Below are 23,941 nucleotides of genomic sequence, written 5' to 3' on the forward strand. Positions count from 1 at the left end.
AATTCGCCTGAAAAAAACTAAAATAATTATTATTTTATGCCTAATTTCTCCATAGGACTAAAATTTTTAAAATTTTATTTAAAACAAATTAAAAAAAAACTAATCCTCTTTTTCTCAACACAAAGCGTTTTTGCTAACTGTTTTCAAGCTACATATGATTGCTCAAATTATCAAAATCTCCAAGCTCAAAATAAACAGGGATACGGTGAGAAAAAAAAGGCACCACTAAGTGAGGTCATTAAAATTTAGAAAACAATAGAAGAAAGTATTGAAAGTATTTATTATCAACTGGCATGATTTCAGAATTCATTTGGTCAGTTCTGTAAGAAGAAAAGAACGTCTACGAATGACGAAACGTCTGTATTATGAGATAGTAAAATAAAAAAGAAAAAACCTACAGAGCTTTTTTACTTGATGAGAAGCTCAAATCCTATTAAGAGGCCCTAATCCAGAACAAGTCAAATTTTACAGAAAATTTGGATTATCTAGCTCATAATAACGAGCAAGCAAAACCTCCGCAGGACGAAGTACCTCTACAATCAATCTCCATAAAAACAGAAAATTTTGTTTTAAACATAACCTGAATTACGCAACTAATGTTCCAGAAGGCAAATTTCAAAAAATTGGCTGTTAGTTGAATCGAGTGATCATAACGGCTTCCTATTAATGACAATCAATTTAATTATGTCTTTAACGATTGAGATTAGTTGCTAAAAATGTGGAAATAAGACAGTTATATCGTGGAAGGAGCTGACATTTTGTCACGCGTATTTACGTACAAATATTCATCCATTGTGAGCATACTAAAACAGTATGTGAGCCTAACACATGCCAAATTTTATTAGTAAACAATTGAGACCAAATGTAAAAGCTTCATTGTTTTTGTGAACAGCGCTCTTGGTAATTGTAAACGCATTTTTGTCTTATTAATCCACTAATTGTATCGAGAGCGAAATTATTCAACAATCAGGCTTTCTTTCGTTTTGCTATTTAGATACCGCAAAAATTGAAATGGGTTACGTGGAAACGGGTTGCTTATAAAATGGAAACTAATGACTGAATACGTCGAAATCAGCGACAAAAGATTGTCCCAAAAGTTGACGATTGCTGCTTGTGAATTTTTCGAGCGCAAAAAAACAAACTTTGAAGAAAATTTGAGCTTAAATAGCCTAGCTACTTCACTCAGAGTTTTCCACGCACGCTCACAACTTCAACCTTAGTACATGTTTTGTGAAAAACCCTATAAAATCGAGAATGTGTACTCGATGTTTCCTATTTTGGCCACGTAGTATAGCCCCATTGGGGTACGCAAAATTTTTTTGCAAAAGCCGGCTAAATTTAAACAGCAGAAACGTGATAAATTTACAGTCAGGAAGACAATAATAAACTAATCTTTTTACTAGATAACTTCTCACACTTCTTGTTTTGCTTCAAGAACGGCAACAAAATAGTCACATCGTTGTCTAATCTCATTTTTGTCGTATTTTTTTTAAAACATGGGAAATTCCATTAACGGTATCGCTGAATAGGACACTTGGATTCAAAAATTTCGCTTCGATTTGTAAAGAAAAAAGTTTGTAAAAGCAAAAGAAAAAATACTTCAAAGTTTTCTTTTCCTCCAATATAATAGTAAGATTGTGGTTTTATTCTTTAAAATTGTTACACAATGACTGAAAACTTAATTTAGGGCCCTGTTTTTTCATCCTGATAGTTTGTAAGTACATTTTACAAGTATGATGTATTAAGATGGGAAAAAAGAAAATGCAGTTATGAAAGTGACAAAATTTAGTGGCAAAATTTCGTGCAGGTATTTGCTCCATTTTTCTAGCCCAGCTTGTTCTATTTTTTATCTATCGTAATTTGTCATATTCAAAAATGACAGCAAACTCTTTAGCCATTGTTATATATCTATATGAAATTAGTCTGTTTCCAAATTTCGCTCCTTGTTTCAAATCGCGGTTCAATAGAGCGATGAATACGGAAAAATGGATCTAGAACAAAAAATTGTTAGGTCTTTGCCTCAAATTGACCGAAGTATAAGCAGGCATTGTGCTAGTTTACTATTAATTGGTATAAAACTTGTTTTTGTTTTTATCTTCCGGATTTGTCTTCAAATAATATCATCAAAAAAGACTAAAAAGTTTATTCTTGTAGAAAAATGATTACTAACTAAACAATGGCAGATGATCCATAAAACTGAAAAGTTTGGTTGAACCACACAAAGAAAACGCTGATTCAAATCTACGAGTTTTAGAAAAAAACAGAAGACGGGAAATAAGCAATACAAATGCTTTCAATGGAAAATTTCAAAACAAAGCAGTCATTATTTTTGTTTTTGTAATCATTTTCTGGAGACTTGTCAAAAAATTTTGTTTTGCAGACACCGCTGGTCAGTAGAAAATCCGAAACCTTTTTGCAACCGACTAAACTTCTTAATTTCAAACCCTTCATTGGTATATAAATTAATAGAGTTTTTTAAATAATTCACAGTAAAAACTAATGAACCATTTCTTTTCAAATCCTTTATTGTAAACAATTTTTTCAACCTACTAAACAAGAACCACTAAACCAGAACCTACTAAAAGGAATCGAGTGACCATAACGTGTTCCTATTATAGACAATCAATTTAATTATTTTTTTAGCGATAGAAATTAAGTGCGATAAACGTGGAAACAAGATAGTTATATCGTAGAGGAGGCTGGAACTTTGTCACGCGTATTCACGTACAAAAAATCATCAATTATGATTATACAAAAATAGTATGTGAGCTTAATGCTGAAGCCGAATTTTATTAGTTATTAATTGAGACCAAATTATTAGAGATTTTTAAACAGTTGGCAGTGAAAACGTAGAAATAAAATAGTTATATCGTGGAGAGGGTGCAAATTTGTCACGCGTATTCACGTACAATTAATCGTGCAATGTGAGTATACAAAAACAGCATGTGAGCTTGATACTTATGCCGATTTTTATTAGTTGTTAATTGAGACCAAATGCAAAAGCTTCATTGTTCTTGTGAACAGCGCTCTGGGTAGTTGTAAACGCACTTTTTGTCTTCTTACTTCACTAATTGCATCAAGAGCAAAATTATTCAATAATCAGGCTTTCTTTCTTTTCGCTAATTAGATAACGTAAATGGAAATGGGAGACGTGGAATTGGGTTCCTTATAGCATGGAAGCTAATGACTGAATACGTCGAAATCAGCAACCAAAGATTGTCCCAAAATTTGACGATAGCTCTTTGTGAATGTTGGGGCGGATATAACAAAATTTTTTAAGAAACTTTGAGCTGAATTAGCGCAGTTACTTTACTCATAGTTTTCCGCGCACGCTCAGAACTTCAACCTTAGTACATGTGTCGTGAAAAATCCCATAAAATTGAGAATGTGTACTCGATGTTTCCTATTTTGCCCACGTAGTGTAGCCCTATTGGGGTATGCAAAATTTTTTGCAAAAGCCGGCTATTTTTAAACAGCAGGAACTTGATAAATTTACAGCAAAGAAGGCAAGATTGAACTAATCTTTTCACTAGCTTATAATTTCTCACATTTATTCTTCTCCATCAAGAATGGCAACAAAATAGTCACTTCGTTGTCTCCTCTCCACATTTTCGTCGTACCTTTTTTAAAAACATTCGAAACCCCATTAACACTATCGCTGAATAGGACACTTGGATTCAAAAGAGTCTATTCAAATTATAAAGCAAAAAACTTTTAAAGCAAAAGAAATAATACTTCAAAGTTTTTTTCTTCCAATGTAATAGTAAAATTGTGGTTTTAACTAGTTTTTACCGTTCAGTTTTGAGTTCAAAATTGTTACACAATGACTGAAAATTCAATTTAGGGCACTGTTTCCTTATCCTGGTAGTTTGGAAATACATTTTACAAGTATAATGTAACAAGATGGGAAAAGTGAAATGCGGTTATAAAAGTGACAAAATTTAGTGGCAAAATTTGGTGCCGTTCTTTGCTCGAAATTTCTGGCCCAGCTTGTGCTATATTTTATCGATCGTAAAGCGTCATATTCCGAAATGGTAGCAAACTATTTAGCCATTGTTATATATGTATATGAAATTAGTCTGTTTCCAAATGTCGCTCATCGTTTCAAATCGCGGTCCAAAAGAACGAAGAATACTGAAAATTGGAAGTAAAATAAAAAAAATTGTGAGATTTTTGTCTCAAAATGATCGAAGTATAAGCAAGCATTGTGTTAGGTTGCTTTACTTTGGTATAAAACTTGTTTTTCCATTTATCTACAGGATTTGTGTTCAAATAATGTCATCAAAAAAGACTAAAAATTCACTCTTGTCGAAAAGTGATTACTAACTAAACAATGACAAATGATCCATAAAACTGAAAAATTTGGTTGAACCACCTCGAGAAAACGTTGATTCAAATCTACGAGTTTTAGAAGAATTCGGAAAACTAGTAATAAGCAAAATAAATGTTTTCAATGGAAAGTTTGAATACAAAGCAGTCATTTTTTCGTTTTTGTAATCATTTTCTCGAGACCTTTCAAAAAATTTTGTTTTACAGAAACCACTGGTCAGTAGACAATTCGACACATTTTTGCAACCGACTAAACTTCTTGTTTTCAAACCCTTCATTGGTATATAACTTAATAGAGATTTTTAAACAATTCGCAGTAAAAAATGGACCAGTTGTTTTCAAATCCTTCATTGAAAACAGTTTTTGCAACCTACCAAAAAAGAAGCTTAGTAGGTTGCAAAATTTATCGAAATTTCTGGTTATCAGCTGCTAACGCAAATGTTGCTTCCAAAAACATATATAAAGTGACTGCTTTGTATTGAAATTTTCCATTGAAAACATCTATTTTGCTTATAACTGGTTTTCCGTTTTTTTCTAAAACTCATAGATTGGAATCAACTTTTTTTTCAGATTGTTTAAATGATTTTTGGAAAGAATTTTTCCAAAATCAGACCAGGATTTTTTTGTCATTACAGACAACTGGAAACTTTTACTTCGATATTGAAAAGCAAAAGGTTTCTCTTTTTACTCCACAAATAAATAAGAGGAACATTATCTGTAATACTAACTGCTGACCTTATACTAATTTTTCTCGTTTTATAAATCTTTGCTTCTTTATAATTTCTCAAATTTAAATAGTTGTTGTAAATTGATGTTTTTAGGTTTTCGGATAACCAGAGAGAATGAATAGTTTTGAAAAAAAAAGAAGAAACGCCTATAAGGTTGTAACATATTAGTGTGATGCCAAAAACAGACCAAAGACTTCCACAGCCTAACTGTACTGGTACTATTTTTGTAATCATTTTCTAGAGACGTGTCAAAAAATTTTGTTTTACAGAAACCGCTGGTCAGTAGAAAATTCGACACATTTTTGCAACCGACTAAACTTCTTGTTTTCAAACCCTTCATTGGTATATAATTTAATAGAGATTTTTAAACAATTCGCAGTAAAAAAATGGACCAGTTGTTTTCAAATCCTTCATTCAAAACAATTTTTTCAGCCTATTGAACATTAATTACTTAATAAGAACCTACTAAACGAAATGGAGTGACCATAAAGTGTTCCTATTATAGACAATCAATTTAATTATATTTTTCGCGATAGAAATTAAGTGCGAAAAACGTCAAAACAAGATAGTTATATCAAAGAGGAGGCTGGAATTTTTGTCACGCGTATTCACGTACAAAAAATCATCCATTATGAGCATACAAAAATAGAATGTGAGCTTAATGCTTATGCCGAATTTTATTAGTTATTAATTGAGACCAAATGTAAAAGCTTCATTGTTCTTGTGATCAGCGCCCTTGGTAGTTGTAAACGCACCTTTTGTCTTCCTAATCCACTAAAGGTATCAAGAGCGAAATTATTCAACAATCAGGTTTTTTTTTCGTTTCGTTTATTAGATACAGTAATTGGAAGTGGGTTACCTGGAAATGGGTTGCTTATAGAATGGAAACTAATGACTGAATACGTCGAAATCAGCGATAAAAGATTGTTCCAAAAGTTGACGATAGCTGTTTGTGAATTTTATGGGCAAAAAAAACACCTTTTGAAGAAAATTTGAGCTTAAATAGCCCAGCTACATCACTCACGCACGCACGCTCAGAACTTCAACCTTAGTACATGTGTTGTGGAAAACCCCATAAAATTGAGAATGTGTACTCGATGTTTCCTATTTTGCCCACCTAGTATAGCCCCATTGGGATACTCAATTTTTTTGCAAAAGCCGGCTAAATATAAACAGCAGGAACGTGACAAAACTAAAGTAAAGAAGACGAGAACGAACTAGTTTTTTCACTAGGTTATATTTTCTCAATTTTCATGTTTTCCCTCAAGAATTGCAACAAAATGTTTTTTAGGATTTTGGATAACCAGAGAGAATGAATAGTTTTGAAAAAAAGAGAAGCGCCTATGAGGTTCTAACATATTCGTGTGTTGCCATAAAGAGACCAAAAACTTCCACAGCTTAACTGTATGGTACCATTTTTGTAATCATTTTCTAGAGACGTGTCAAAAAATTCTGTTTTGCAGAAACCGCTGATAAGTAGAAAATTTGATGCATTTTTGCAACCGACTAAGCGTCTTCTTTTCAAACCCTTCATTGGTATTTAATTTAAAAGAGTTTTTGAACAATTCGCAGTGAAAACTAATGAAACAGTAACCTGGTCGGTCCCATATATGACAATCAATTTTTTTTACATTTTGTCACGTGTATTCACGTACAAATATTCATCCATTGTGATCATACAATAACAATTATTTTAGCCTTAAACTTATGCCGGACTTTCTTTAGTAATTAATTGAGACCAAATGTAAAGGCTTCATTGTTAATGTGAACAGCGCTATGGGTAGTTGTAAAACCCTTTTTTTGTCTTAATCTACTAATTGTATCGAGAGGGAATTTAATCTGGAATCAGGCTTTCATTTCGCAAAATAGATAATGTAAAGTGGAAATGCGTTACGTGGAAATTAGTTTCCTATAGTATGGAGACTAATGATTGATTGCGTCGAAATCAGCGACAAAGGTTGTCCCAAAATTTGACCATTGCTCTTTGTGAATGTTGCGGCGCATATAACAAATTTTGAAAGAAATTTGAGCTGAATTAGCATAGCTATACTAGTCAGTGTTTTGCACATACGCTCAGATTTTCAACCTTAGTACATGTGTCGTGAAAAACCCCATAAAATTGAGAATGTGTACTCGATGTTTCCTATTTTGCCCACGTAGTGTAGCCCCATTGGGGTACGCAAAGTTTTTAGCAAAAGCCAGCTAATTTTAAACAGCAGGAACGTGACAAATTTAAAGTAAAGAACACAAGAATGAACTAATCTTTAGCAAACTATTTAGCCATTGTTATATATGTATATGAAATTTGTTTGTATCGAAAGGTCGCTCATCGTTTCAAATCACAGCTCAAAAGAACGAAGAATACTGAAAACTGGAAGTAAACTAAAAAAAATTGTGAGATTTTTGTCTCAAATTGATCAAAGTATAAGCAAGCATTGTGTTAGGTTGCTTTAATTTGGTATAAAACTTGTTTTTGCATTTATCTACAGGATTTGTGTTCAAATAATGTCATCAAAAAAGACTAAAAATTCATTCTTGTCGAAAAGTGATTACTAACTAAACAATGGCAGATGATCCATAAAACTGAAAAAATTGGTTGAACCACCCCAAGAAAACGTTGATTCAAATCTACGAGTTTTAGAAGAATTCAGAAAACTAGTAATAAGCAAAATAAATGTTTTCAATGGAAAGTTTGAATACAAAGCATTCATTTTTTCGTTTTTGTAATCATTTTCTAAAAACTAGTAACAAAAAATTTTGTTTTGCAGAAACCGTTGGTCAGTAGAACGTTTGATAAATTTTTGCAACCAACTAAACTTCTTGTTTTCAATCCCTTCATTGGTATATAATTTAATTGCGTTTTTTAAACAATTCACAGTACAAAACAAATGAGCCAGTTGTTTTCCAATCCTTCATTGAAAAAAAATTTTTGCATCCTACTAAACAAGAAGCTTTGCAGGTTGCAAAATTCATCAAAATTTCTAGTTATTAGCTGCTAATGCAAACGTTGCTTCCAAAAACATAAAAAACATGTTTGCTTTGTATTGAAATTTTCTATTGAAAACGTCTATTTTGCTTATAACTGGTTTTCTGTATTTTTCTAAAACTCATAGATTGAAATCAACATTTTTTTCAGATTGTTTAAATGATTTTCGAAACGAATTTTCTCCCAAATCTGAATTTGATTTTTTTGTCATTACAAACAGTTAGAAACTTTTAATTCGATATTGAAAAGCGAAAGTTTTCTCTTTCTCCTCCACAACAAATTAAGAGGAAAATTACTAATTTTTCTCGTTTTATAATACTTTGCTTCTTTATAATTTCTCAACTATAAAATAGTTGTTGTAAATTGATCTTTTTAGGTTTTCGGGTAATCAGAGTGAATGAATAGTTTTCAACAAAAGAAGAAACGCCTATGAGGTTGTAACATATTAGTGTTATGCAAAAAACAAACTAAATATTTCCACAGCTTAAGTATATGGTACCATTTTTGTAATCATTTTGTAGAGACCTTTCAAAAAATTTTGTTTTGCGGAAACCGCTGGCCACTAGAAAATTCAATAAACTTTTGCAACCGACTAAACTTCTTGTTTTCAAACCCTTAATTGGTATATTATTTAAAAGAGTTTTTTAAACAATTCGCAGTGAAAACTAATGAACCAGTAACCTGTTCCCATACATGACAATCAATTTATTTACATTTTGTCACATGTATTCACGTACAAATATTTATCCATTGTCATCATACAATAACACTTATTCGAGCCTTACACTTATGCTGGACTTTTTTAGTAATTAATTGAGACCAAATGTAAAGGCATCATTGTTCTTGTGAACAGCGCTATGGGTAGTTGTAAAACCACTTTTTGTCTTACTCCACTAATTGTATCGAGAGGGAATTTAATCAGGAATCAGGCTTTCATTTCGCTAAATGAATAATGTAAAGTGGAAATGCGGTACGCGGAACTTAGTTGCCCATAGTATGGAGACTAATGGTTGATTGCGTCGAAATCAGTGAAAAAAGATTGTCCCAAAATTTGACGATAGCTCTTTGTGAATGTTGGGGCGCATATAACAAACTTTGAAAGAAATTTGAGCTAAATTAGCCTAGCTATACTAGTCAGTGTTTTGCACATACGCTCAGATTTTCAACCATAGTATATGTGTCGTGAAAAACGAATAGTAGTTAAAACTAATGAACCAGTTGTTTTAAAATCTTTAATTGAAAACAATTTTTTCAAACTACTAAACAAGAACCTACTAATTGGAATTCAGCGACCATAACTTGTTCCTATTATAGACAATCAGTTTAATAATGTTTTAAGCGATAGAAATTAGTTGCAAAAAGCCTAGAAATAAGATAGTTTATCGTGGAAGAGGGTCCAATTTTGTCACGCGTATTCACGTGAAAATAGTCTTCTATAGTGAGTATACAGAAACAATATTTGAGCTTGATGCTTAAGCCGATTTTTATTAGTTTTTAATTGAGACCAATTGTAAAAGTTTGATTTTTCTTGTAAACAGCGCTCTGCGTAGTTGTAAACGCATTTTTGTCTTCCTGATCCACTGATTGAGTTGAGAGCAAAATTATTCAACAATCAGACTTTCTTTCTTCGAGCTCATGAGATATCGTAATTGGAAATGGGTTGCTTTGAGCATGGAAACTAATGACTCAATACGTCGAAATCAGCGACAAAGATTGTCCCAAAAGTTGACAATAGCTGTTGGTGAATTTTAGGGGCGCAAAGAACAAACTTTTCCGAAAATTTGAGCTTAATTAGCTTACCAATTTAAAACAGCAGGAACGTGAAAAATTTAAAATAAAGAAGACAACAACGAACTAATCTTTTAACTAGCTTATAGTTTCTCACACTTCTTTTATGCGTCAAAAACGGCAACAAAATAGTCACATCGTTGTCTCCTATCCTCATTTTTGTCGTATGCTTTTTAAAACACGCGAAACTGCAATAACACTATCGTTTAATAGGACAATTGGATTTTAAAAAATCTCATCAATTTGTAAAGCAAAAAGTTTGTAAAAGCAAAAGAAAAAAGTACTTGAAAGTTTTTTCCTCCAATATACTATTAAAATTGTGGTTTTCACTAGATTTAACAGTTCAATTTTGAAATTAAAATTGTTACACAATCACTAAAAATTCAATTTAGGGCACTGTTTTTTCATCCGTGTAGTTGTAAGTACATTTTACGAGCGAAATGTACTAAAATGAGAAAAATGAAATGCGGTTAAAAAAGTGAGAAAGTTTATTGGCAAAGTTTGGTGCCAGTATTTGCTCGAAGTTTCTAGCCCAGCTTGCGCTATATTTTATCTATCCTAAAGCGTTATGTTCGAAAACGGTAGCACACTATTTAGCCATTGTTAAATGTGTATACGAAATTAGTCTGTATCCAAAAGTCGGTCATCGTTTCAAATCGCGGCTCAACAGAAAAAAAATGGATGTAAAATAAAAAATTGTTAGATTTATGTCGCATATTGACCAAATTATAAGTAAGCATTGTGTTAGAGTACATTAATTTGGTATAAAACTTGTTTTTGTTATTATCTACCGGATTTGTGTTCAAATAATGTCATCAAAAAATACTAAAAACTCATTCTTGTCGAAAAGTGCTTACTAACTAAGCAATGGCAGATGATCCATAAAACTGAAAAGTTTGGTTGAACCACCCCAAGAAAATGTTGATTCAAATCTACGAGTTTGAGAAAAAAACAGAAGACGGGAAATAAGCAAAATAAATGTTTTCAATGGAAAATTTCAATACAAAGCAGTCATTTTTTTTTTCGTTTTTGTAATCATTTTCTAGAGAAGTAACAAAAAATTTTGTTTTGCAGAAACCTCTGGTCACTAGAAAATTCGATAAAATTTTGCAACCGACTGAACTTCTGGTTTTCAAATCCTTCATCGGTATATAGTTTAATAGAGTTTTCAAACAATTCGCAGTAAAAAGAAATGAACCAGTTGTTTTCAAATCCTTCATTCAAAACAATTTTTTCAACCTACTAAACAAGAACTACTAAACAAGAACCACTAAACAGGAACCTACTAAATCGTGTGACCATAACGTGTTCCTATTATAGACAATCAATTTAATTATTTTTTTAGCGATAGAAATTAGTTGCGGAAAACGTAGAAATAAAACAGTTATATCGTGGAGAGGGTGCAAATTTGTCACTCGTATTCACGTACAATTAATCGTGGAATGTAAGTCTACAAAAACAGCATGTGAGCTTGATACTTATGCCAATTTTTATTAGTTGTTAATTGAGACCAAATGCAAAAGCTTCCTTGTTCTTGTGAACAGCGCTCTGGGTAGTTGTAAACGCACTTTTTGTCTTCTTACTTCACTAATTGCATCAAGAGCAAAATTATTCAACAATCAGGCTTTCTTTTTTTTCGCTAATTAGATAACGTAAATGGAAATGGGAGACGTGGAAATGGGTTCCTTATAGCATGGAAGCTAATGACTGAATACGTCGAAATCAGCAACCAAAGATTCTCCCAAAATTTGACGATAGCTCTTTGTGAATGTTGGTGCGCATATAACAAGTTTTTTAAGAAAATTTGAGCTGAATTAGCGCTGCTACTTTACTCATAGTTTTCTGCGCATGCTCAGAACTTCAACCTTAGTACATGTGTCGTGAAAAACCCCATAAATTTGAGAATGTGTACTCGATGTTTCCTATTTTGCCCACATTGTGTAGCCCGATTGAGGTACGCAAAATTTTTTTTCCAAATGTCAACTAATTTTAAACAGCAGGAACGTGACAAGCTTAAAGTAAAGAAGACGAGAACGAACTAATCTTTTCGCTGGCTTATAATTTCACTTCTTGTTCTGCGTCAAGAACGGCAAAAAAGTACGTCGTGGTCTCCTCTCCTCATTTGCGTCGTATATCTTTTTTTCAAAAACAAGCGAAACTCCCCAAACACTATCGTTGAACAGGACGCTTAGATTTAAAAAAATCTCTTCGATTTTTAAAGCTAAAAATTTGCAAAAAGCAAAAGAAAAATTAAGTTTTCTTTTTCTCCAATATAATAGTAAAATTGTGGTTTTCACTAGATTTTACAGTTGAATTTTGAGTTTAAAGTTGTTAAAAAACGATTGAAAATTTAATTTAGGGCACTGTTTTTTCATCCTGGTAGTTTGTAAGTACATTTTACAAGTATAACGTACTAAGATGGGAAAACTGAAATGCGGTTATAAAAGTGATAAAATTTAGTGGCAAAGCTTGGTGCCGGTATTTGCTCGATTTTTCAAGGCCAGCTTGTGCTATATTTTATCGATCGTAAAGCGCCATATTCAAAAATGATAGCAAACTATTTAGCCATTGTTATATATGTATATGAAATAAGTCTGTATCCAAATGTCGCTCATCGTTTCAAATCGCGGCTCAACAGAACGAAATAAACCGAAAAATGGATGTAAAATAAAAAATTGTTAGAATTTTGTCTCAATTTGACCGCAGTATAAGCAAGCATTGTGTTAGTTTCCTTTAATTTGGTATAAAACTTGTTTTTGTTTTTATCTACCGGATTTGTGTTCAAATAATGTCATCAAAAAAGACTAAAAACTCATTCTTGTCGAAAATTAACTAAACAATGGCAGATTATCCATAAAATAGAAAACTAGTAATAAGCAAAATGTTTTCAATGGAAAATTTCAATACAAAAACAGTCATTTTTTGATTTTGTAATCATTTTCTGGAGACGTGTCAAAAAAAATTATTTTGCAGAAATGGCTGGTCACTAGAAAGTTTGATAAATTTTTGCAACCCACTAAACTTCTTGTTTTCAAACCCTTCATTGGTTTATAATTTAATAGAGTGTTTGAAACATTGCACAGTAAAAACTGATGAACCAGTTGTTTTCAAATCCTTCATTGAAAACAGTTTTTGCAACCTACCAAAAAAGAAACTTAGTAGGTTGCAAAATTTATCGAAATTTCTGGTTATCAGCTGCTAACGCAAATGTTGCTTCCAAAAACATAAAAAAGGTGACTGCTTTGTATTGAAATTTTCCATTGAAAACATCTATTTTGCTTATAACTGGTTTTCCGTTTTTTTTCTAAAACTCATAGATTGGAATCAACTTTTTTTTCAGATTGTCTAAATGATTTTTTGAAAGAATTTTTCCAAAATCTGACCAGGATTTTTTTTGTCATTACAGACAACTGGAAACTTTTACTTCGATATTGAAAAGCGAAAGGTTTCTCTTTTTACTCCACAAATAAATCAGAGGAACATTATCTGTAATACTAACTGCTGACCTTATACTAATTTTTCTCGTTTTATAAATCTTTGCTTCTTTATAATTTCTCAAATTTAAATAGTTGTTGTGAATTTATGTTTTTAGGTTTTCGGATAACCAGAGAGAATGAATAGTTTTGAAAAAAAAGAAGAAACGCCTATAAGGTTGTAACATATTAGTGTGATGCCAAAAACAGACCAAAGACTTCCACAGCTTAACTGTACTGGTACTATTTTTGTAATCATTTTCTAGAGACGTGTCAAAAAATTTTGTTTTACAGAAACCGCTGGTCAGTAGAAAATTCGACACATTTTTGCAACCGACTGAACTTCTGTTTTCAAACCCTTCATTGGTATATAATTTAATAGAGATTTTTAAACAATTCGCAGTAAAAAAATGGACCAGTTGTTTTCAAATCCTTCATTCAAAACAATTTTTTCAGCCTATTGAACTTTAATTACTTAATAAAAACCTACTAAACGAAATGGAGTGACCATAAAGTGTTCCTATTATAGACAATCAATTTAATTTTATTTTTCGCGATAGAAATTAAGTGCGAAAAACGTCGAAACAAGATAGTTATATCGTAGAGGAGGCTGGAATTTTGTCACGCGTACTCACGTACAAAAAATCATCCATTATGAGCATACAAAAATAGTATGTGAGCTTAATGCTTATGCCGAATTTTATTAGTTATTAATTGAGACCAAATTAATAGAGATTTTTAAACAGTTCGCAGTGAAAACTAATGAACCAGTAACCTGGTCCCATACATGACAATCAATTTATTTACATTTTGTCCCATGTTTTCACGTACAAATATTCATCCATTGTGATCATACATTAACACTTTTTTGAGCCTTTCACTTATGCCGGACTTTTATAGTAATTAATTGAGACCAAATGTAAAGGCTTCATTGTTCTTGTGAACAGCGCTATGGGTAGTTGTAAAACCACTTTTTGTCTTAATCCACTAATTGTATCGAGAGGGAATTTAATCAGGAATCAGGCTTACATTTCGCTAAATGAATAATGTAAAGTGGAAATGCGTTACGCGGAACTTAGTTGCCTATAGTATGGAGACTAATGGTTGATTGCGTCGAAATCAGTGACAAAAGATTGTCCCAAAATACGATAGCTCTTTGTGAATGTTGGGGCGCATATAACAAATTTTCAAAGAAGTTTGAGCTAAATTAGCCTAGCTATACTAGTCAGTGTTTTGCACATACGCTCAGATTTTCAACCTTAGTATATATGTCGTGAAAAACGCCATAAAATGGAGAATTTGTACTCGATGTTTCCTTTTTTGCGCACGTAGTGTAGCCCCTTTCGGGTACGCAAAATTTTTTTAAATACCCACTATTTTTAAACTGCAGGAGCGTAACAAAAATAGGGTAAAAAGACGAAAACGATCTAAATTGTTCACCGGCTTACAATTTCTCACACTTCATGTTCACCGTCATGAAAAGCAAGAAAAAATAGTCACTTCGTTGTCTCCTCTCCTCATTTTTTTCGTCTTTTTTTAAAACATGCAAAGCTCCATTGACACTATCGTTGAATAAGACACTTCGATTAAAAAGATATCTCTTCGATTTGTAAAGCAAAAAATTGATTCACGATATCATAAAGATGCTGATATATTTGAATACTGCTAAAAGATCATTCTTAAAAAAAATTCCATTGCAATGTTCCACAGCATAATTAGTTTTTCAATCTAGTTCAAAATTGTTGACATACGGACATAAGGAAAAAAATGTTGAAGACTAATGTAGAAAGTCATCATGTTTGAATCAAGAAAACTTGAAAAAAAATGCTCTCAGTAGTAGTCTTGAATTCGCAATAATGTGAACAACACAGAGAAACAGATTTTAAAGGTTTAATCAGGATCACAGGAGTATTGTCGAATCGTTTTCAATTGGTTCATATGTTTATGCGGCTAGCGATGGACAGAGGGGATTCCAAATTCAAATCTAAAAAAAACTTGTCGCAGCTCAAAGTAATTTACTTTTAGGTAAAGATTTGTATTGAATACTTGATTTAAACATTGCGCAAATATTTATATGAGCATTTCAAAAACACGCTTGTAACAAAAATCAAACACAGAACAAAAATCAAATGATTGTTCAGTTTTTTCCAATTGACAATAGAGACCCGACCTGTACGAAACTGCCAAAATAAGCATAAAATTTATCTTTATCAATGACTTTTGATTGTTATTTTTTTCATAAATAATTAATTCGGGTCTAGGAAATAACCCCCCCCCCCTCCCCACCCCAGGAAAAACCCCCCAATTAACGTTAGATAGGAAATAAACCCCCACGGAAAAAAAACCACGGAATAAACCCCCACGTAAGTAAACCCCCATTTTAAAATTGAATTTCGGTCGTGATAATTTTTTCGGTTGTGATAGTTTTATATCAACTCCCACGGGCAGCTGAGACATGGCCATGGCCCGCGAGGCATAGCCAAACGCGCTAAATGCGCAGCTCTTTTATAGTAAATTGGGGGTTTTATCTGTGGGGGTCTATTTCCTTGGGGGTTTATTTCCTATCTAAAATGAAGTGGGGTTTTATCCTGGGGTTTTTTTCCGCAACCGATTAATTCGTAAATATGCCTGTTTGTTAGTGATGCTATTAGAAATTTCGAACTTTCTTTAACAAAAATGCACTATTTAACGTGCATTAAGTCTTTAACGTGCGGTTCTCACATTCTTATTATTGAAAAAAAAAAAACAATAAAATCTGCCCATGTATAATTGATATATTTGAAACCTTAGCATGATACATAGATTGTTATGGCTAATTCCGTTCTCGAATCAGGGCAAAAACACAAATTAGTTTGTTCACACAAGTGTATGAAAACAAAAAGTTTGTTCACGAGCGAAGGAAGCGGGTGGCTCTTCGGTTCCAATTAAGATAGCAAATCTTGTTTTAACTAGTGAAGAAGTTTAACACAGATAAACCCAAGCAGAAATTGAGAGGTTTGTGGTAACAAAGTGTTCGGCTCCTTCTATAGCAGTCAGTGCCAACATGCTTGCTCATCACGTTGACCTAACAGTTGCAAATCCTACTTAAATATTTACAAACCCTATTTTGTCAAGCAGTTATTATGAATGATTATGTAGTATTAGTGGTCATTCTGTTTGCTCAGCATAATGAAACAGAGTCATTTGTCAATTTGTCTAGATTAGATAGACAGCTTGGTTTCTTGTGAAACATGCCTCTCTTTCTTATCCTTTTGGATCCAAGTTTTAATTTTCTCATTTGACCTTAGATCTCTTTTGCAGATCAAAGCCAATCGCATCGCAAAGCAACCGCATATAACCAAAACATTATCTTAGCTGTTAATTTTGGCAACTGATAGAATGTTCGTTTTTAGAAATATGAGCGATGTAAGAGGTTTTTGAATTAAAATGTGGGTCGGCTTGATAATAATACATGTACATTGTTTAAAAGAATCATGATAACATATAATAGCGGATCCTACTATTCATGTTGAGATCATTTGCTCCAAAAAAACAGTAGCAAAACTTGAAGTGTTCACATATTATTCATGTTCATTTTATTTGTTCAGCATACAGTAACAAGTTATCGTTCGATGAACAGCTTCTCGAATGAAAGGTCTTCAGTTGAACTTGGTTGGACTATTTCTAGCCGTTTTGAATTCCTTAACGGACAGCACCTATTTAGCCCTCGCCAATGTTTTGCCAGTTACCCCTGTATTTGTTCTACTGGCTAGATCCGCTGCTCACATTCTGCTGAGTTCAATAGTGCTTTCACTGTTCTGGAGAAGAGATATTGCAGAAGTTGCTTGGTCTAAGAGAAAGCTGCTTACATACAGGTCAGATATGGTCTATCCAAGTTAATTCTCATGACAATGTTTAGGAAGGTAATCGAGTCTTTCCCATTATAGCCCCCTCCCCCCAGATTAGTGGTCAGATATCGTATACCCCAGGCTGAGGTGCCAGACGGAAGTGACCTCTGATCAGACCGAAGTCCAAGGCACACGGTGTACCAAAATTACAGGGAGTGGGATTTGGTTAGAGCGCACAATATATGATAAGAGGTCACTTGGGTCTGAGGATGGTCTGATCAGAGGTCACTTCCGGATAGTAATGGCCTGATCAGAGACAAATTTGAGTTCATGAGAAAGACCCAGATAATCTATTATCATAATAATAAAAGAAAATTTGTTGAAACTTTTGAGTACCGCTGATAATATTTGGCTCACATTAATTAACAGAGATTAACTGAACGTCAAAAGTATGCTAAAACACACACATGCACGTTTTAAAATGCCAAATCTCTGTAGTTACAGAAGTTGACTTCCATTGGCTTTCGTCATTTTCGTTTTCTGTTCACGTGCACGTAACGTCACTCTGCGGAAGTCACTGCTTTGAAATTCTGACCGAACATCTTGAAAAGCTGCGTGGTTATCGATAAACGCTAATTTGTCGTTAAATATATGTCATGGTTGAATACAATTTGTAGGAAAGTGTCTACTATGGTTAACAGAAAAGCAGAAATTTCGGTATAATTGTCTGAGATTGTCAGGTTAGGGGGTCTGAAATGGGCCAGTTTTTTTAGGAAGGCATTGACAACCATATTCGGATTTCTAAAATGTTCCTCAAAACGTGCTTAAACAAGTTCGTGCAGACTGCCAACAAAACCGTAGCCGTAAATCGGGACTTTTGACCCATTTTTTTCTCCAGAGGACATTGGAGAAGGATCAATTGTTGCTTGAAATACACTGAACCACTTTAACCAATTTAATGCATCTCCATAAAATTTTGTTGCTTGTAGATTTTGAACCAATTTCATCATTGTTCCGACCCCACTTGTCGGGGGGAGGAACTATATACTCAAATGGGTTTTTTTGTTCAGTCAATTTTGGCCGATCGACATATTCATCGCAGAGAAATGTGAATGGTATCATTAAAAAGCTGGTCCAGTGTAGAATTCAAAATTAAAATTAAAAATTAAAAGATTTATTCAATTTTCGTTTTTTTTTCGAGGAGTTATCGAGGACTGAAGTTTTGTGTGAACACGAAGAGTTGTTCACTTTTAGTGTGATTTTTCTTCAAATGATTGTATTTTCCATAAAAATAGTTTTTCAAACTTAAATTTCTTGCCAAAAAATGAACCAATGTTTTGTTCCTAATAGACTAAAGGCGATAAAAAGACTTGCTGTAATGTCTTATTGATCTACTATGAATGACAAACATCCCCTTATTGAAGCATATTTGAGCGTATTTTTTGTCTTCCTTTGAAATTTATTGAGTTTAATGGCTGTTAAGAATTTAAAAATATTTTTTCGAAAATGTTTTTGAACATTAACAAAACTTAAAATCTTCGTGAACTGTTAGTAGGTCTCAGTATTGACAGAACCCAATGGCTTTCTAATGAAACTAAAATAAATTTCTTTTTGCTGTTTTATCTTCTAACTATTGATTATATGACTTCAATAACACAAGAAATCAAAATTTTTTAAAAAAAACTTTGGATATTTTCATTTTATTGGTTACTTTTGAACTCTTATCACATTATCCAAATATTATTCTAATTGCATTAAAAACGACATTCAGTGGATCAAAGATAAAGTATTCAGAGAAAAGCTAATGATTTATATGGCTTCGAAATTTTCTTCTCGTATTTTTCTTCTGAATTTTGGTTTTCGCCTGTTTTTGTTGTTGTTTACCTAGTCTTAAGACTTATTGTGATCTCTTATTGATTATCTATGCATGACAAACAAACTTTTTCTTTTCCTGACATCGTGTTATTTCTGACTGCAGTTATTGGTATCCGTTAAAAGCTTTTGAGTTTAATGGCTGTTAAGACTTTTAAAAAATTCTTTCGAAAACTTTTCTTGAACATTAACTGATCCTAAACTTGTTTCTTGGACTGTTAGTCAGTCTTAATACTTACAAAATCCCCTTTTAATTCTGGTGCAGCTAAATTTAGTCTGGTTACCGTTTTCATCTTCTACCTATTAGATTCAAAACTACAATGCGACGAGTTTTATATATTTTTTTTAAAAAATTTCGGTTACTTTTCTGATTTTCGAATCCCTTTGAAATCTTATCTCAATATGTTAATATTGATAGTTCCCATTGGTTAAGCGAAGACGTTCAACGGATGATAGATAAAGTTTTCAGAGAACAACTTATGATTTAAATGGCTTCGACACTTTCCTCCGGCACTCTTTTACTGAGTTTTTGGTTTTTGCCTGTTTTTGTAGTTGTTTTCATAGTCCTAAGACTTATTGTGATCTCTTATTGATTTCTTTGCATGACTATCATGTTTTTTCTGCCATCGGGTTATTTATGAGCGTAGTTATTGACCTCCGTTAAAAGCTTTTGAGGTTAATGGCTGTTAAGACTTTAAAAAAAGTCTTTCGAAAATTTTTCGGAACATTAAATAATCCTAAATCTTTTTTTCCTGAACAGTCAGTCAGTCTTAGTACTTTCGAGATCCATTTTTTTTCTAATGCAGCCGAAAATAATCTGGTTAGCGGTTTTGTCTTCTACCTATTAGTTTTAAAACTTCAATGCCAAGAGTTTTAGTAATTTTTTAATTTTCAGGTAATTTTTCTTATTTTTGGATCCTTTTGAAATCTTATCACATTATCCTAATACTGATGGTTCTCATTGTTTTAGGAAAGGTCTTCAACGGATCACATATAAAGTTTTCGGCGAATAACTAATGATTTAAAATGCTTCGACACTTTCTTCTGGCAATTTTCTACTGAATTTTTGGTTGTTGCCCGTGTTTTCTGTTGTTTTCATCTTCAATAACTTGTTGTAAGATCTTATTGACCAAATATGATTGGCAAACAAGTTTTTTGTTCCATGGAGACATAATTTAGCGTATTTATTGGATTCCGTTGAAAGCTAATGAAATTAATGGCGTTGATACTACGAGTTTTCTCAAAAATTTCGTGGTTCTAATCTATTTGTTCATTTTTGATTTTTTGAAACTATATTGATGAAAAAAGAGGAATCCGATTGCTGTTAAAAAATTAATTGAACATAGAAAATTTTTTAGCGAAAAGTTCATTTTTTAATGCCTTCGACACTCTTATTGCTCAATTTTTGAAATTGCTGGTTTTGCGTGATTTTGTTCTTTAGATAGCGGTAAATTGTTGCAAGTCTCTTAAGCTTGTAATTGAGGACTGAATTAATGATGTTACCCGAATCAGTTAGTCAGTTTATAGCTTTTAGTCTCAAAGTTTATGATATACATTATCAAACCTTTTCAGTTTTTGTTGTTCTTTTCGTCAAATTTTAATTCATTTTCATCAATGAGAGGTCACATCCAATTTCTTATGTTCTAAAAAATAACATATCGATTGATATTATTTGTCACCGATGCTTTGTTTGTTGGACAATATGATTTTTTTATAAACATTTTTTGAGTGATCATTTTTTGCGCTTCTTTTCTCTTCTTTCAGAACAATCGCGTAGTGACAGATCCCATTGGATTAAAAATGTGGCCTAAATAAACTTATTTAATCTCTCAGTATAATTCCTGCAGCTGAATTAATAGTAGAAATAAGAATTGAATTAACAATACAAAATATTTAGATAATAGCTAAAGATTTTAATGGTAGCAATAGTTTGTGTTTTCGCAAACCGTTTCCATTTTTTTAAGTTTTTCTTTAGTTCGTTTCTAAGTCTTTAACTACCCAAAGTCAAGGCCTTTTGTTGGTTTTGTAGTAACTTTTTAGTAATCTATTAAGGCTATTTTGTTAAAAGCTAATGATTTTTAATTTTTTTGAAATTTCTTGGTTTAAAAAATGTTGATTAATTTTTGATTTTCGCCTCAATGATCGCTCTCTTTGTTGACTTGCAACGTAGTCTCAATAAAAAACTTTCCATCCGCTGTATAAATAGGAGAAATTAAGTTTGAGTAGTTAAGGTTTATCTGACTGCATTTTGACGTTGTTACTATGTGCTTTTAAATTTAGATATTCAGTTTTTGCCGTGAAATTTTGCTAATTTTTTTGGTTGTTTTTTTGTCTCGTAGTCTCTTTAAGGTCAGATTTCATTGGCGCTGTAATAACGCATGGTATTATGTATTTCAATTAAAAGATAGCTTGTGTAACGATTGTTTCAAACTCAATTATCTATTTGTTATTTCTTCATTTGGTCGGCAATTAAGTCAAAAATATAGATGATATCGGTTCGGAACATCATGTGCGAACGCACATTAACGAGCCGCCTTTTTTGATTTCGTAATAAATTTATATTAGATGTATTTGTTTTGCCCCCTATTGTTTTGCCCCACTTACGAATTAGGTTTTTTGCATAACGCGTTACTATTTATGAAACTAGAAAGTGCATATGGGGCGCCAAATTATTTGCCCACTAAGCTGGTTGGGGCAAAACAAAAGATATCCCTTTTTATTGTGATATTTGGATGGCTATCGTCAAAGTTACGTTGTGGTCTCTGGTAAGTCATCATTATATATCATTTCAATTCCATTGGTAGGCAAAGCATCCTGTTTAGGCAAACGATGATATCAAAACTCAATTGATATCGAAATTTAATTACTAATTGATCATTACGCCCCAGAGGTATACCCAAATCGTCACTGGCAAGTTTTCCCAACCTGCGTACCTCTTGTTCCTTTTTCCTATGTTAATACATTGAAAATGCAACATTATTGTGAAAAAAAGATACTTTAGCAAAAACAGGCAAAACTAAAAGGAATTGCGCACTGAATGTATCTATAATTCGAAATTAAGCCTAATTTAAGGCTTGTTTATTTATTGATAGGAAATAAGTGATTAAAAGTGTTTTACAGGTTAATAGTATGCCTTAGAGAGCTCAAATTTATCACTATGTTTTTTTCTGATGTGAGTTGTAGGTCGGGAATTGGAATTGGCATCAACCAAAGCCTTTTTTAGGGGGTTGTCAGAAAATTTCACTCAAAAAAAAATTTGTGAAAAATCTCCCAGTTTCAAGTTTTTCTTTTTGTGCTCTATGGTTGAATTGGCTATTTCATCAAAAACGTAGCTTTTAGGTAAATTTTCTATTCATTAAAACTGTACCAACTTATTAACTCCTCTTATTTGTTCATAACACGATAAAGTTGGACAGAGAAAATTTCGGTAAAAAATCACATGAGAATTGGATCCTGTTTTTTTCTTGCTAAATTTCATTTAATGAATGATTTATTTTTGAGTTCCGCAAATGAATTGTTAAATTAAGTTTGTTCAATGTTTTTACGTCTATTTACAGGTTTACAGGTGTCTAGCATTTTTTTTCTGAAAAATCCCGCACTTCTGCGTCTGTTTTGGGGTATCCGTTATTTTTTATGAATAATCCCGCCATAGCTCGACCGCTTTTTCCGTCTTTTTCTTTTTACATGTTTAGGGGGGTGTATTTACTTTTGAATCAACATTTTTTGCGCCTATTTACAGGTTTATAGGTGTATATTAATTTTTTTGCTGGTTTTACAGGCTTACGGGTGTCTATTATTTTACAGATTTTGTCCTGGTAGTATATTTTCTGCAATGGTTCATGAAAGGAAAAGGGTTTAGTATAGTTCTAAACAAATATATATTGTCGCGTCATTAATTCCATCTTTAAATCACTTTAAAAGCTTCAAATCGTTTTTGCATGATCAATTAATAAAGCTTTAAATTACTTTTGCTTGCCCAAAAGCGCGCTTTTAATTAGGCTCAAATGCGAATTAGAGACAAATTTGTTGTAAAAAATAGATTCGTTAAATAATCGAAATGTGCTACAAGACTTTTCACCTATTTTACAAATTTAAAGTATCTCAATTTCGCAAAATTGGCATAAACCTTTTTGCGAAGAAATAAGATACAAAGCTTGTGCCCTAATTACGTTCGTTTCAAGTATCTATCTTTCGCGCGATTTTTACTTAAGCGGAAATTTTGGGGTATACCTCTGCGTTGTATTGATGTAATATCAGGCATGTAAATGAGTCTTTAATTCGTAAAAATAGATGATAAGTTGATTTTGATAGCCGGTAACACAAGCACTTCTCTAGTGTAAACTGTCTGCTATGCAGTTACTTTTTGTCAGCATAAATTTGTCTATTTTTTATATTATTGCACGGATAATTTTCAGGTATTACCAAATTAACAAAGGTATCACAAAAAAACGTGACAGAAGTTGACGAATATTTTTTACGTCGCGTAGAATTTAAAAATAAACAATATTTTGAACTTCAATGGGGTCAATCATCCCACGTGATATGCGTTGAAATTGATCTTGCCTCAGCCGTCTCAAAGAATTCTGTACCTTGTGAGTTCAGGAGTTTTGTGATAAAGAAGTTGTAGATTTTCACCTCGGACTCAACATTGTGGATTCTTAGGTATACACTAATTGATCTAATTAGTGTATACTAATTTTTTTAATTTTACATGATAAACTGCCTTCTTTTGAAGTCATATTTAGTCAACATAATATTGGCTGATTCGTGTGAGTTGTATATCAATCGACACATAATCATCAGATTTTTAACAAATTTAAAAACTGACAAGCCTACATACAGAGAAAAGTCATCAGATGGAAGTTGGCCAGTTTTACGGAATCAATAGCATTTTGAGTCGCTCCAAGATCATGCCGCCGTGAATTTAAGCAAAATTTT

The 23,941-nt window shown here is 32.5% G+C and overlaps 1 protein-coding gene across 2 annotated transcripts in view; it reads left to right on the forward strand.

Moving 5' to 3' along the window:
* The window catches only part of LOC142349619 (solute carrier family 35 member G1-like), a 128,742-nt gene that overhangs the window by 33,578 nt on the left and 71,223 nt on the right, over positions 1–23,941 (forward strand). The window contains exon 2 of one of the 2 annotated variants that reach the window (XM_075401319.1): positions 16,892–17,158. In XM_075401319.1, the coding sequence (XP_075257434.1) occupies positions 16,932–17,158 (227 nt within the window). In that variant the 5' untranslated portion in view covers positions 16,892–16,931. Of the gene's footprint in view, positions 1–16,672; positions 17,159–23,941 lie in introns of those variants that run through there. The other variant, XM_075401310.1, reaches the window with a different exon arrangement.

This window comes from Convolutriloba macropyga, chromosome 1 (assembly GCF_964194025.1).
Source record: "Convolutriloba macropyga chromosome 1, txConMacr16.3, whole genome shotgun sequence".
Lineage (NCBI taxonomy): Eukaryota > Metazoa > Xenacoelomorpha > Acoela > Convolutidae > Convolutriloba > Convolutriloba macropyga.